General features: G+C 53.5%; 1 protein-coding gene across 2 annotated transcripts in view; it reads right to left on the bottom strand.

Annotated features, from left to right (window-relative positions):
• Positions 1-1440: 1440 nt before the first annotated feature.
• Positions 1441-14918, bottom strand: part of SIL1 (SIL1 nucleotide exchange factor) — a 235363-nt gene continuing 221885 nt past the window's right edge. For both annotated transcript variants that reach the window (XM_074380000.1, XM_003933928.4), the window contains exons 8-10: positions 6713-6809; positions 6094-6258; positions 1441-1924 (exon numbers count right to left, since the gene is read on the bottom strand). In XM_074380000.1, coding sequence (XP_074236101.1) covers positions 1568-1924; positions 6094-6258; positions 6713-6809 — 619 coding nt within the window. In that variant the 3' untranslated portion in view covers positions 1441-1567. The remainder of the gene's footprint in view (positions 1925-6093; positions 6259-6712; positions 6810-14918) is intronic.

Genomic DNA, 14918 nt, shown 5'->3' on the forward strand with positions numbered 1-14918 from the left:
GCCATCTCTCCTGGTCCTCCCTCTGCCACCTGTCAATTCAACATTGTCCTATTCTAGGCGACATTCAAGCCTCCCACAGCACCATCAGCACCACGAGCCCACCTCTGCACCTCCAAGCAGATCACTTAGCCTCTCTGAGCCACGATTTCCTCATCTGTAAAATCTACTTCGAAGGCTCCTGCGAGGCTGTGAAGGCAGGAGGTACCCAACAGCTGGCAGACTGCGAGCCTGGCCCCTACTCTGCCCAAGCCCTGAGGCTTCCTGCCCTGGGGAAGCTGTTACTCTCTCACCAGCCTGGGATCCTGCTTCCTGCCTGCCCCGCTGTGAGGGGCCCCGTGCAGGCCACAGCTCTTCTCTGAGCTTCCCGGGTGTCGTGTTGTGGCAGGAGGTGAGCAGGAGAGGGGCTGAGAAGAGCTAGGTGGCCAAACAAAGGGACTGCAGGGAAGGCCACCCACTGACCCCATGGTTTTCTGGGCCTCAGTTTGCCCCCCAGCTCAGTAAAACTGAGATTTCTACAAGCAAGGCCTAGAGCCAGGGAGAGGAGAGAGTCCTGCCCCAGACTGGCCCTCCCGACTACCACCTGGGGGCTGGAGCGGCTGCCCGGGCCGACAGGAGCGAGCCTCTGGCGCACTGGGAAAGCTGAGAAACAAGCGCACCAGAACTCAAATCTGAAAAGCCCAGAGCCCGCGTTGCCATGGCAACCTGCAGCCAGCTCCGCCTGGCACTCCACCAGCCTGGGTGGGGGCCGGGACTTGCCAGGCACGGCTGCTCCCACCTCTGAGGCTTCCTCCTTGGGCTTGGCCCAGCTTCTGCTTGGACACAGGAGCAGAGCAAGGCCACAGAGTGGCACCTCTGCCCTGTCAGGTGGGCTGGGCAGATGTGGGCTCCCACTGCCAGCTTTCTCCTAGAGCAAAGCCCAGCCCCTGAGCCTCCAGAGTCCAGCACCACCCAGCACCCTGCCCAGCACCCCACCCAGCGTCCATCGCTCCAGCAGCCGCCAAGCGAATCAGCTGCCTAGGCCACCACAACACCCCTGCGTACAGAAAGGCCTCAGGCCTCTAAGCTGTTACATGGGCACCGGTAGAGGGGCAGTGAGATGATTCCCTGCCTTTCCTCACAGCTGGTTGCCAGCACTAGGGTGGCATCTCACGTGACTTTTCTCCTTTAGTGGCACTCCCTTTGACAGATGAGGAAACAAGCTCAGAGCACTTAAGTGAGTTCTGAAGGTCACAGAGCTGCTACGTGGTAAGCAGCAGAGGCTTGGAACTCCCAGGCCCAGGCCCCTGCCCTGGAGCCTGTCTGAACCTTGCCCTGTCGTGGCCACCCTGGATGCCCTGGGCTGAGCCCTGCACATCACCAGGGCCTATCACCTACCCACTCACCTGACCCCCTGGCCACAGGGTTGTGCCCAGTCTACACAGACACACAGCAGACAGAGGACGGCCTTCAGGTTTCCATTTAATGGCCAAGCCAGCACTGCCAAGATGTCTTCCTGCCTGAGGAGCCCACCCATGCTGGCATCCCTCAGCGTCACTAGCGGCATCCCAGTCCAGTCATGGTGTGGGCCTCATCTCAGCTCCTTCAGCAAGCTGTCCACAGAGCCCAGCAGCTCCCGGAAGTAGCCTTCGTCCTCACCGTCCTGCAGCTCCAGACTGGCCAGCGTCTGGTACTCAGCCTGCAGGCTGGCCAGCGTCCTGCTGAGCTGGGGGTCCTGACGGTAGCGGTCCTGGCAGGTGGTCAGGAGGACACCCAGCGTCTGCAGTACCTTTTCACGGGCATCGTGCTCAGGCAGTGCCAGGAGACGGGCTGTGATCTCGCACCAGCCCTGTTCCCGCAGGCCTGGCAGGAGGTGCACCTGGCGATACTGCTGCAGCTTCTCTGGGGATGTCTCCTGGGTCAGCTCGGCCTCCTCCTCGGCGAACATCTGCCATCCGCCACAGCCGGGTGCCAGGTGGGGCGGGGGTGGGGAGAGAACACATGGGAGCAGTTAGCTCACACCTGGCCAGCTCTGCCCTTCAGACATGAAGGCACAAGGCTGACCCCTGAGGGCCACGTCTTCCTCCATCCCCAAGTCTGACTCTATCCATTCATCCATCCACCAACAAAAACACCTGTGCAGTGCCAGGTACTGGAGAAACCCAGATGGAGACAGAGTCTTGCCCTCAAGAGACTTAGGGTCTAACAGGAGAAAACAAATTTACTGAATAATTCCTGAAGAGCATGATATGTTTAATCTCACAGTGTAGCATGGGGGCAGACAAGCTGGCTTTAAATTCCTGCTCCACGGCTGAATGACCATGGCTGGCATACAGTGACCCTGAGACCCAACATCATCACCTCCTAAGTGGAGAAACCAGAGCTCCCCATGCATGTTGGGAGGATGCCATGGAATGATGAACATGCAGTTGCTGTCCAGCACACCATGCAGACGCCACCAACAGGAGCTTGTGTATCAATTACCGCTATGCATGTCCCTTCACAAACATTAGCCACGCCAGCATCGCCATCTCTACCATCACCACCATCACTACCGCTACAAGTCCTCTGAGGACGGACTGCTGCTGCCAAAGTCTGGAGCACAGAGGAGACTGAGGTGGCCCTGAGTCTTCAGGGTGATGGGAGTCACCCAAGTGGATGGGGGAGAGGGCCATCCACACACAGAGGGCAGAGGGCCGCCGCAGGCCTGGGCCGCCTCGTGTTTGAAGAATGTCAGGTTGTTCTGGTGTACAGGCATGGGGCCTGAGGGCCAGGATGGGGCCCAGAACACACACAACCCTGCGTGCCCCTCCAAGGAGGTGACCTTTATGCTGTTGGCCTGGGGAGCTGAAGCAAGTCTGGGCTGGGAGATGCACACTCAGCCTGCCTGGAAAGTGCAGAAGCCCAGCTCCATCAGCAGAACACAGTGGGAGCCAATCCTGCCCGGCTGCCAGCAGTGGGAAAGGCAACACTTGAAACCTGACAGGCAGGCGGGTTACCCGAAGGTCAGAGGTAGAGGGTTGGGAGGGGGCAGAGATCACCCGTGCAGCTGTACGAAGCGTGCCTGTGCAGGGGAAGAAGCGATGCTTGCCCTCACCCCAGGGGAGAGTGAAGCAAGGGGAAGACGAGCCAGGAAAGAGGGATGCCCAGGAGAAGACAGCGCCACAGGGGACACCTGGTGCCTCCTGTGGCAGAAGGAAACTGTAGGGCTGATTGGAGCTGGCAGAGGAAGCTGGGGAGGGGTGCGGTCCTGCATCCTGGGACAGGAAAGGCTGAGAGGGACCCAGTGGTCCTTTCCTACTCACCCCTCAGTCCTGCCAGCTTCGCCCCCAAAACACATCCCAAACCCGTCAGCTCCGCCTTCACCATCCCACCCTCCATGCGCTGAGGTCCACTGCCTCTCACTCCCACCCTCTCCTCCAGCCCCCAAACCCTCACAGCCTGGCACTGCAGGTGATAAAGACGAAATCAATCCCTTCCCTGGGACTGTGAGGCTCTACAGGCTCTGCCCCTGCTGCGCACGGCGTGGACCCACTCACACCCATTCCTGTCATTCTAACTCTCCCCCGGGGCCTCTGGAGGCGCAGCTCCCACTCCCAGGTGCACCCCTGCATCGCCCCACTCACTCCATAGTTCCCTGCATGAATCAGCACCACTGACCGGCCTCCCCTGACTGCTCTTCTCTGCTTACATGCTACTGTGGTTTGAATGTGTTCCCTAAAAGTTAAAGTGCTGGAAGCTTAATTCCTAAGGCTGCAGTGTTGAGAGGAGGTGCCCAGGTCAGGAGGGCAGTGGGTTCCTTATCGGAGAGCAGTTGTTATTCTAGAAAGTAAGCCTGGCCCGGCATGCTTTTTTCCACACATGCTCTTGCCCCCTCACCTTCCACGATGTTACAACGGGACACAAAGGCCCCCGCCAGAGGCACCCACCCAATCGTGGACTTCCCAGCCTCCCGAATCATGAGCCAAAAACTGCCTTTTCTTTATGCATGATCCAGACCGGGGTATTCTATTACAGCAGCAGCAGACTGACTACGGCACATGCTCCGGGGAATTCTCTGACAAACATCTGCTCGAAAGCCCGGGCCCACGGGGACTTTGGACTATTTCCCCAGCATCCAGCACAGCAGACAGCACAGTTGGGCAGGGTCCCCCTGCAGCCCTTCAGCTCCTCGGATGCACCAGAGGCCATGGAATCCAAACCCCAGGTAGACATCTCACCGCTGCAGAAGCCCAGATGTCGGGGCCAGGTCTCTCAGGAGAGGCCCGGTCACAGGCCAAGGCACATATGAGGATACCCAGGGGGCTGGCAGACCCCAGCCCTGAAAGGGGTGTCACTACCCATGGGAATTCCATATTCCCCAGCTGTCATGACGACGTGCTACAGTGATCCCCTGGAGCTGCACGGTGCCTGTCCGTCATGGTGGACAGCTCAAAGCCCTCCACCTTCAGGCATCTCTGGACCCACCCCTAGTTGGGCTAGGTCTTCATTCTTTTCTAAGAGCTGCAAGAGGCTGGACTTTGTGGCACACACCTATAATTCCAATACTTTGGGAGGCTGAGGCAGGATCGCTTGAGCCTAGGGGTTCAAGACTAGCCTGAGCAACAGAGTGAGACCCTGTGTACAAAAAATGAACAAAATTAGCCAAGCATGGTGGCATGGGCCTGTGATCCCAGCTACTTGTGGGGCTGAAATGGGAGGATCACTTGAGTCCGGGAGGTGGAGGTTGCAGTGAGCCAGGATCGCACCACTGTACTCCAGCCTGTGTGACAGAGCAAGACCCTGTCTCCACTCCAGAAAAAAAAAAAAGAAAGAAAGAAAGAAAGAAAAACAGGAATCACAAGAACAGAGAAGCCCTGACTGCCTCAACCAGAGTACAGTCTGTCCTAAATCTCTCTGGCTGAAACTCATCCACTGTCCTCCCTGAAAGAAGAGGGCCGTTTCTGTGCTGTTTGTAGAGAGATACCGATCCTTCCCTCCCCAGTCACATCAGCACCCCAAAGGTTCCAGAGGCAGCCTCCCAGAGCCGGTTGCCTTGGGGCAGCCTTGGTGAGCCTGCCTGGTGGTAGTGTGCTAGCCATAGGTCAGTGCCATAGTGCCCAGGATGCCAGGGCTGGGGGCAGCAGAGACACACACCCAAGACACCAGAGAACACAGACCAGTTTCCCGTGGGAAATGCCCAGCCAGCCTACACGTCCTTCTCCAAGCCCACTGGCCCACTCCCAGAAGGTGAACTGTGGCCAGGCCTTATTAACTGGATCTGAGCACCACATAGCTGCCTGCTGGTCTAAGAAACTGGCAGAGAAGACAGAAACAGAGCGAGAGGTAAGACAGGCAAAGTGGCAGAGAGCTGGAAAGAGACAGGGACGGACAGAGCAAGGCAGCCACAGCCATCCTGACCCTCTGCCAGGGAGAGAAGGCCTGCAGGAGGCGTGTGCAGAGCAGGGTGAGGGCCCAGCCTCCACCATTCGGCAGCAGTTCCAGCGGCTGCGCAGCCCTGCCCCACTAGTCGGCATGCGGCTGCTATGGGGAGCATGAGGCCTGAGAGGCGACTAAGAAAGCCCTGTCAATGCTCACTGCAGCAGCTGAATTAAGAATCCAGGCCCGGCTGGTTTTCCTCTCTCCACCTTAATTAAGACACTTCTCAAGCTTGCAGAGAGGGCTGGGCACCAAGTCTTCTGCCAGGTGGTAAGAGACTGCGTTCCTGGGACTCTCAAGGGCAGTTGCTTTGAGGCCCTGCCCGGAGCCAAAGCCCCCAGAGGAGAGGAGGCACCTCCAGGATTCTACCATCCGCAGAGTCAGCACCATTTGGAGGAGCTCTGGGCTCCTGCACTGGCTGGAGACAGCTGCCCCATCCCTCAGCCTTTTGTCCCCTGGAGGCCTGGTCCCACCTGCTCCCGGGCTCGCCTCATGCTGAGCCCTCTGCCTGCACACTCGGCCATGACCACGGCCAGCAGGGCCCCCACCCTCTCCTCATCAGCCCTCAGGTTCTGGCTTAGCCACGACATCCACAGGACATCCTCCCTGGTGTCCCCACTCTCTTCTATCCGTCTGTCCAGCCATCCGGAAGCACACGCAAAGCAAACGAGAGGAGACCAGTAGGGCCTGGGCACTCACCTTCTCCGTGACCAGGTCGTAGAGCAGCGTGATCACACGCACGGCAAGCACCTCTGTGCCCTTCTCCTGCACCAGGCTCCTCAGGACCTGCAGCCCTCCCAGCTTCAGGAACTGCCGCTGGGCATAGGGGAAGTGGCGCAGCAGGGAGCACAGCGCAAACAGGACCTAGGGGCAGAGATCCAGGGGCAGGTGAGAGGCCAAACAAGTGGTACCTGCCCCAAGGCCCAGGGAAGGCAGCCAGAGGTGCCCCAACCTAGTGCTCATTCCTCCCAGCCCCACCCAACTCCTCAGGTACGGCTACACCACAGAACCCAGGACTGTGAGGCCAGGAGGGACTCAGGTACCTCCAACATTATCAAGTGGGTAAATGGCAGGTAAACAGAGGCCTAGGGTGGGAGGCCAGGAGTACAGCCCAAGGCCGCACCACGGGAGCTGCCCCCAGGCCTCTAGACACCTCGGCACACTGTCACCTGATTGTTGAGTGTGACCTCTCCCCCATGCTACCCAGCAGATGATGCTCAGGCCCCCAAGGTGACATGCACGGCCTGAACAGGGACCCTTTCCTTTCAGGCCCACAGGTATCCCGGGGCCGGGCAGGAGGAAGGGCATGGAAACACACCTTCTTCTTTGCTGTGAGTGGCTGCTCCGTGGCCAGGATTACCAGCAGCTTCTGTAGGGCTCCCCCTTCGATGGCCTCCACCTGGACTTTGGGGTTGCTGGGGAAGAAGCATAGGAAAGCGTGAGCACCCTGTCCAGCCCAGGAATCGGGTGGTGAGGGGACTGAGCCCACGCCAGCCATCCCAGGGGAGAAACGGGAACAATGGAGGTTCCCACTCGGGGCAAGTCGAACTCAGCCTGGGAAACAAAGACCATCTGGCACAGACCCATGTGGGAACAGCGGCCCACGCACAGATGACAGGGCTAAAGGCTCCCATGCCAGCCCCCACTCCGCAGCAGCCAAGGGGCTGGAGCCGGCTGGGAAGGTGAATCACCTCTACTACTTTAAAGACAGACAGCTCGATGCCAAAGGCACTCCTTCAGCCTCCTCCCATCCTCCCATAGGAAGCCAGTGCCGGATGTTCCTTCTCCGTGACCCCAGGCACATCACACACTGGAGCAATTACTAATGGGTCTGTTCCCCTCTGGGTCTGACGCCCCAAGGCCAGGGTCCCATTCCTCTCCTCTCCTGGGTCAGTGCTCAGACCGTACATAGAAAATGCTTGTGGGAGAAGGCAAGAACAAAGTGCAAGAGACAGGAGCCTCTGAATACCTAGGCAGATCCTGAAACAGGACAACGCACAGCCTCCCACTGGGCTCCCGCTCTATAACAGCAGCTACTGTCAGCTTCTCTGTCTCTGTATTCTCAGCACTCAGCACAGAGCCTGCCATGTCATAGGTCCCTGGACAGTAGGAAATGAATGAATGAATGAACAAATGAACAAACACACATGGGTACACCACCGGAACAGACCAACAAACAAGCTACACCAAAGTACTCAGAACCCTGAGCTGCCTCTGGAACTCCTCTCCCCATTCTTGGCTAGAGAAACAGTGATGTGATTAAAACATTTTAGGCCCAGACCTCCCGGATGAAGGGATGGGGGGCCTGGTGGGGGCCCCATCAGGGCAGGGTGTCAGGCAGGGGACATGGCTGGGATCCCTCGCAGGATACCCTTTTGCAGGCTCCTTGCTTTTCAAGATCACATTAAGGATCAATTAAGCAGCAAGTGCCAAGCACAGGGACCAGATGGTCAGGCCCTTGGGCAGGTCAGGCCTCCTCTCGCAGCAGCCTATTGTGAGGCCAGAGAGAAGAGAGGGGACACAAAAGCCTGAGGCCAGCAGCAAGTGAAAGGGACAGGCCAGCAGTCAGATGGTGGCTGTCACACCCACCCAAATAACTGGCAAAGGATGCTGCAGTCTACCAAAGCCACCAGTGCCTCTGTCTGCCTGACCTTAGCATGACCACAAGCTCCTAGAGACCCCAAAAGCACCAGTTCCTCCTAACTCCCAATGCTCCTGGCCAGGGGTCACTCATGGTGTCCCTGAGAGTGACATAGGGTGTAAGGAAACAAAGACAAATCAGAAGGAGCTGGCTCCAGAAAAGATACAGCATGCCACCGCACAGGAGAGGGCTCGACACACAGCAGGTGTACCCCCAAAGCCAGCCGAATGGAATGAAGATAGCTCCCCACTTCCATTCCAGGAGCCAGCTTCAAGGTCTAGAGCAGACCCAGGACACTGAGTCAGCATCCTAAAGGGAAAGGCTCCTTTGTACCATGTGTCACTCTGGAGCCTCCCAGCCAGAAAGGAAGAACAGGGTGGGTGCCAGCCTGTCCCACAGCAACTCCACCCTTGTGTCTGCAGAGCAGCCTGGAGATGGGCCAGAGTCCCTGGGGAAGGAGGCTGACAGCTCCTCTCCAGATAGGCAGGCAGGCGCTGGCTCAGGGGGCCTGGGAGCCGAGCTGTTCCCCTGCTTCCTACTTGAGACAGGCAGCTGCTTAATCAAAGCATGAGCTAATTAGGGCTGTCTCTGTCATCATGTGCCTAAGGAATGTTCATCCATGACAGGAGGGTCCAGGAAGAGAAGACGACCACGCTGAGAGCTTCACATAAACATCAAATGCTGCCTCCCAAAGCGGGGCTGTGACATCTGACACTGCATCAGCCTGTGGGAACACTGCCGAGGAGTCCCATCCCTCATGGGCCTTCGGAGCGGCACAGACAAGGCCCTCCAAAGACAGTACAAAGCTCATCACTGCACCCCATCATTGCAGCCCCAGTTAATTGCCCAGGGTTGGGCCACCAGAGCCCTTCCACTTTCTGCACTGGGACCAGGGCAAAGAGAAGTCCCTTCTTCAAGGTAGGCTGATGTGGGCCAAGAGCCACCCACGTCAAGCCAGCAGCAGCCCGGTCCCACTCACCCTGCCTCCCTCAGACAGGCTCAGAGCTCTCTGTCTCCCTCAGGCAAGCTCTTCCCACCTCATAGGCAAGAACAGAGCTCCAACAAGGGAGAAGTAAATTGGAGAGAAAAGAGGAAGTCTGGCCTTTTGTAAACTGCTGAAATCAGGCTCATAAGGTAATAAATTCACATTTCACCCACAGCCAAGTCCATGGGTAGAGCCAGACCATGGGCCAAACCTGGGCCGTGACAGTGCATGGCTTGGCAGCCCTGGCCCATGCCCTGCCTGACCTCTTCAGGTGATCAGCTTAAAGGGGGTGCCCAAGGAACTCTGGCAACTCTGGGCCCTATCCCAGGGTTCCCACAGCTTTGGGAGTTCCCTAAAAGGCCACCCTGTAAAGGCAAGGGGTTGGGGAAGCACAGCAGAGCAACAGGGGGAAGACGAGGCCTGTGCTTCCAGTTGCCTCTCAGTCCATCCAGCAGGGCCAGTAGAGCTGAAGGTTTCCTGAGCAATCTCCCCACAAGGGCAGAATCTGCTCCCAGAAACAGACCCTCTCTCTGCAGGCAGCTCAGCATTGGGCTCTAAATGCTTACAGCCAGGGGCTGAGGGTGGTAACTAACAAAATAGCTCAGAGTGAGGCCTAGGGATGTGCAAGGACCAGGGCCTGGAGGACCCTTGCTGGGAATCTCAGGAACAATGGCTGACGACCTTGGGCAAGCCCTCACCTGTGCCACAGAGCTAAGACTGGCTGTGTTAAAGACAGAATAGCTAATGGATGCCAAAATACCAGTGCCAGCCAATGCACTGTGGCCAAAAGACAATTACAGAAGAGGCCAGACCACATCCTGGAGAACACAGCTTTATTCAGCCTGGATGCCTCGAGCACATACACACATGCCAGCGTCATCCTCCTCCAGGCTATGGATTCCGGACCAGAGCTGCAGCCCACCCCTGGAGGGGCCAGCTCTGCTGGATGGAAGGTAGGTGTCCTGTCAGTTGGGGATCTGAGTGAGTTAAACAGGTGGAGGCCTGGCACGCCTCAAAGTGACATCAGTGGCACTGGTGTGCTCAAAGTCAACAGAAGGATATTAAGGACGTAGCTCATCTCCGATGTGATAAATGAGAATAAACCTTGTTCAGGGCTAAGCCGGCTGGACTAAATAAATACCATTAGCACTTGGATTACTGGGATGTTCACAATCAGCAGGCAAGTCAGCTGTCTGTGTGCAGAGGGACGACAGCAGCTGCTACTCTGTAAATCTTGCAGAGGGATGGGTTGGGGGTGGGGCGTGTTGCAGAAATGGAAGTGATTGCATTTGCAAAAACCAGAGAGTTTGGGTCAGGGTGACAGCAATTCGGGCAATCAGCCAAGAGTCAGAGGTCATATTTTAGCTAACTGAAGCTGAGCGAGTGTCTAGGTAGAAGGGGACTGAAGGAGCGGACAGGGAGGGCAGGCCAGCTCAGCCAGGGGCCCAGGAGATTGCTGCCCAATGCACACCCAGGGGGCTGCCTTCTCCACTCCTAGACTCAGGATTGGCTACAGAATTTTCAGGCCCAAGTGTGATATGAAAATGTGGGGCCTTTTGTTCAAGAATGATCAGAAATTTCAAGACAGTGAGAACAGAGCATGAAGCCAAGCATGGGCCCTTCTAAGCGTGGGGTGCTGTGCCCTGCACAGTGGCAGGGCCGACAGGGTGTACACAGAGCTCCTGCTTCAGGGCCGACTGGCACAACAAGGGCTGAAAAGAAAGTTTGAATTTCTGGAAAGGAGAACAACTGGAAAAGGCAGAGCTCTAGGATGGGCATAAGTAAGAGGGACTGGTTAGATGGGGGCCAAGGAAATGCTAAGATGTAACTGAAGAGAGCTTCTGTGATTGAGACTGCCAGACCAAACCAGGACACCAGAGGCACAGCAGAGGGATGTGCTCACTCATGAGTCCTCGTGACATTTCTAAGTGCAACAAATACTCTTTTTTCATTCCCTTACAACAGGGAAAAACCAGCACTTCTTGTCCGAAATGCCTCTGAGATGATGCCATGCACTGAGGGCAGAGGGCACGTCTCAGGGGTGTGTGGGGCTAGGCGTAATCATTCACCTGATACAGTGCAGACTCACCTTCTGGCCCAGAGAGAAAGATCTCCTCTGGTGGCCCCACCTTGTTTATGCCCTAATGTGTAGCCTCCATCATCTGGGAAAGCAAGAATTTGCAGGATGTGTAATCCTGAAATAGGTGGGTTAAACAGACACCTATATTCAACTGCCGTCCAGGGATAAGTGGGGTTAGGTAATCAATCAGTTAAGATAGAAACAATTGGCCCAGCACGGTGGCTCATGCCTGTAATCCCAGGACTTTGGGAGGCTAAGGCGGGTGGATCACTTGAGATCAGGAGTCTGAGACCAGCCTGGTCAACATGGTGAAATCCCGTCTCTACTGAAAATACAAAAATTATCTCAGTGTGGTGGCGGGCGCCTGTAATCCCAGCTACTTGGGAGGCTGAGGCAGGAGAATCGCTCGAACCCGGGAGGTAGAGGTTGCAGTGAGCCAAGGTCACACCACTGCACACCAGCCTGGGCGACAGAGCAAGACTCCATCTCAAAACACACACACACACACACACACACACACACACACAAACACAAACAGTTGCCGAACTGAATAAAAATGGAATAGGTTTAACAAAAAAAAAATAAACACAGGACAAATCTCCCACTGTAAAGTCAAGCTTCTAGGAGTAACAAAACACTCCTCCAGCAATATGAGCTGCACATCACTTGTGTGGTGGGACCTGAATGGTCTCAGGAGTTCCATCTGGATGCTGGGGAAAGGCAGGGCTATCATCTGACTCCTTCATGTACAATCCCCAACTGGAAGCCACCCACGTAAGCAACTGTGAGATACTCACTCCTCACCACAGTAACAGCAGCTCATAAGAGGGTCTCTAGAACCTCCTGACACACACACACACACACACACACACACACACACACACACATACACACACAGACACAATAATATGCCCTCCTCTGGGTAGATAAAGGGAACCTCAGAGGGAGGGGCAGCAAATCATCCTCCTGACGGACATCTGGTAGCTTTCCCAACATAGCCCTGCATCACAATCACCTGGGGCAGTTTATTTCCTGAAACCATTTCAGACTAGTGCTTTAAAAAATTACAGAAAATAGGCTAGGTATGGTGGCTCATGCCTGTAATCCTAGCACTTTGACAGGGTAAGGCAAGAGGACTGCTTGAGTCTAGGAGTTTGAAACTAGCCTGGACAAGGTAGTAAAATCCCCGTCTCTACAAAAATTAAAAAAAAAAAAAAATAGCCGGGCGTGGTGGTATGTGCCTATGGTCCCACCTACTCAGGAGCCTGAGGTAGGAGGATCACTTGCAGCCTGGGCGACAGAGATTCTGTCTCTCTAAAGAAAAAAAAAAATTATAGAGAAGTAATTACATACAAAAAAATAACTTACTGAAAAGTTGCAAGAATAGTAAGTGAACTCCCACCCAGATTCACAAATTGTGAACATTTACCACATCTGCTTTTTCATTTTGTCTCTATTAATATTTACACAGATTTTCTAAAATATTTGAGAGTAACTGCAGATATGAAGTCCCTTTACCCCTAAACATATCAGTGTGTATTTCCTAAGAACATAACCAAAGTACAATTATCAAAATCAGGAAACTAACACTGACACAATAATCTATAGATATTTATTCAGATTTTTGCCAACTGTCCCAACAATACTCCTTCCTCGCCACCCCCACTCCCCGTCTTTTTAAAAAGTTTTTTTTTTTTTTTAAAGATAGGGGTTCTCACGATATTGCCCAGGGTGGTCTTGAACTTCTGGCTTCAAGCAATCCTCCCGCCCCAGCCGCCTAAAGTGTTGGGATTACAGGAGTGAGCCACTGCACAGAGCGCTCTCAATAATATGCTTTTTTAGAAAAATAATTTTGATCCCACGTCCAATTGATGCCCACAGGATGTGCACAGCAGCATGTATCCTTGGTCTCCTTTCATCTGGAATGCTTCTTCAGTCTTTGTCTTTCATGACATGGAAATTTACATAGAATGTTTCTCAGTTTGGATTTGTCTGATGCGTTTTCATGGTTAGACCGAGGCTATGGCTTTGGCAGGAATATACAGTGTTGTATCTTTCTCGGTGTATCACATAGGAGGGCACGCAATGACCATAAGTACCACAATTGGATGTTTGCTTTGATTACTTGGTTATGGTGGTATCTGCCAGCTTTCTCTACTGTAAAAATACTAGTTGTTCCTCTGAAATTAGTATTTTATGGGGAGACACTTTGAGATATAAAGACAGCCTATTCCTCATCAAACTTTCATGTAGTAGTTTTGGCAATCATTGACAATTCTTGCTTAATTATCCCAGGTTAAGTATCTTAAGTCCAAAAATCTAAAATCCAAAATGCTCTAAAATCTGAAATGTTTTAGGCATCAACATGATGCTCAACGGAAATGTTCATTGGAACATTTTGGATTTTGGATTTTTGGATCAGGGATGCTCAAGTGGTAAGTATAAATGCAAATACGCCAAACACCAAAAAGAAAAAAAAAATCCAAAATCCAAAACACTTCTAGTCTCAAGAATCTCAGGTAAGGGATGCTCAACCTGTACCACGATGTTTGTCAAACGATACTCAAACTCCTACTTTATCCTTCAAACTCCTATCTTTATTTTTCTTGCTTCTAACTTTATTTGCTGGTACTCTACTTGGAAGAAGAGATTTTCCTTCTTTCCCATTTCTTCATTCATTCAATTATTGATGTCAGTATCGATTCATAAATTCTTATTTAATCTATGGAAGAGAATCCATTTCTATCATTTACTTCAGTGCTCAAATTATCCTTAATCACCAGGCCTTTTCATGCTGGCTTCTGTGTCTTTTTAAAATGTTTCCATCACTCTTTGAGAGTCTTTTCTTACCTTCTGGCACAAGATGTTCTTGTAATAAGATATTGCTCTTTTCCTATGCCAGCCATGAAATCAGCCATATCTCCAATGAACAATTGGAGCTCTTTTTGAAACTACAGATTCCAAGCCCTATCCTGCATATACTAAATCATAATCTCAGAGAATGTGGCTCCAAAGATCTGATTTTTCAAAAATGCCACATGTGATTCCTATGTTCTTAGGACCAGCATTTGGGATAACTAGAGCCAGTGCCCAATCTTTTATCCAGTACAGCATCTCTGGTAATTGGTGGCCCAGTACTTGAAAACTACATCATCAAAAAAGGGGGCTTTCTGCTAGTTTAAAACTCCTCCAATTGACAGAAAAATACATTCTGACACTGAGCTGAAATTGGCCATCATGAAGCTTATACCCTCTGGTCCTAAGTCTACTCTCACAGAAATAAAGGGTTGCCTGATGCTGTCCTGACAGGTCAGCCCTTCTGAAAGTTAGGAGCAGCCCACCATGCAAAGAATGCTCCACTCACAACATGGCCTCACAGGATTCTGCAGTCATTCTTAGTGTGACTCTTGAAACCCTCCACTTTCCTAAAGCTCTATGGGATCCTGTTCCACTTACTTACAGATCCCTACAGAGGTGGTGCCCAAACCTATATGCAGGGCTCCAGCCTGGCCAACTCCCCACCCAGAGTCCAGTGGGCCTGGCTGCCCTTGCCCCAGGGCCACTCTGCCCTAATGCCTCAGGCCACCTCTAGGCTTTAGGAAGTAGCCTCACAGAGCTTACAGTGGCCTGCCTCAGTCAAATTCCTAGAGGCTGCTCACATAATCTTCTGATGAGTCAGGGATCCCCAACATGGCTCTGAACCCAAACACAGGGCTTCAATTTTATTCTTACTAACGAATAAATATGATCAGGAGGCAAAAAGCAAATTACAAATGGTATGGGGTGATATAACATCATATACTTATTTCTGGGTGGTG

This window comes from Saimiri boliviensis, chromosome 1, assembly GCF_048565385.1.
Source record: "Saimiri boliviensis isolate mSaiBol1 chromosome 1, mSaiBol1.pri, whole genome shotgun sequence".
NCBI lineage: Eukaryota > Metazoa > Chordata > Mammalia > Primates > Cebidae > Saimiri > Saimiri boliviensis.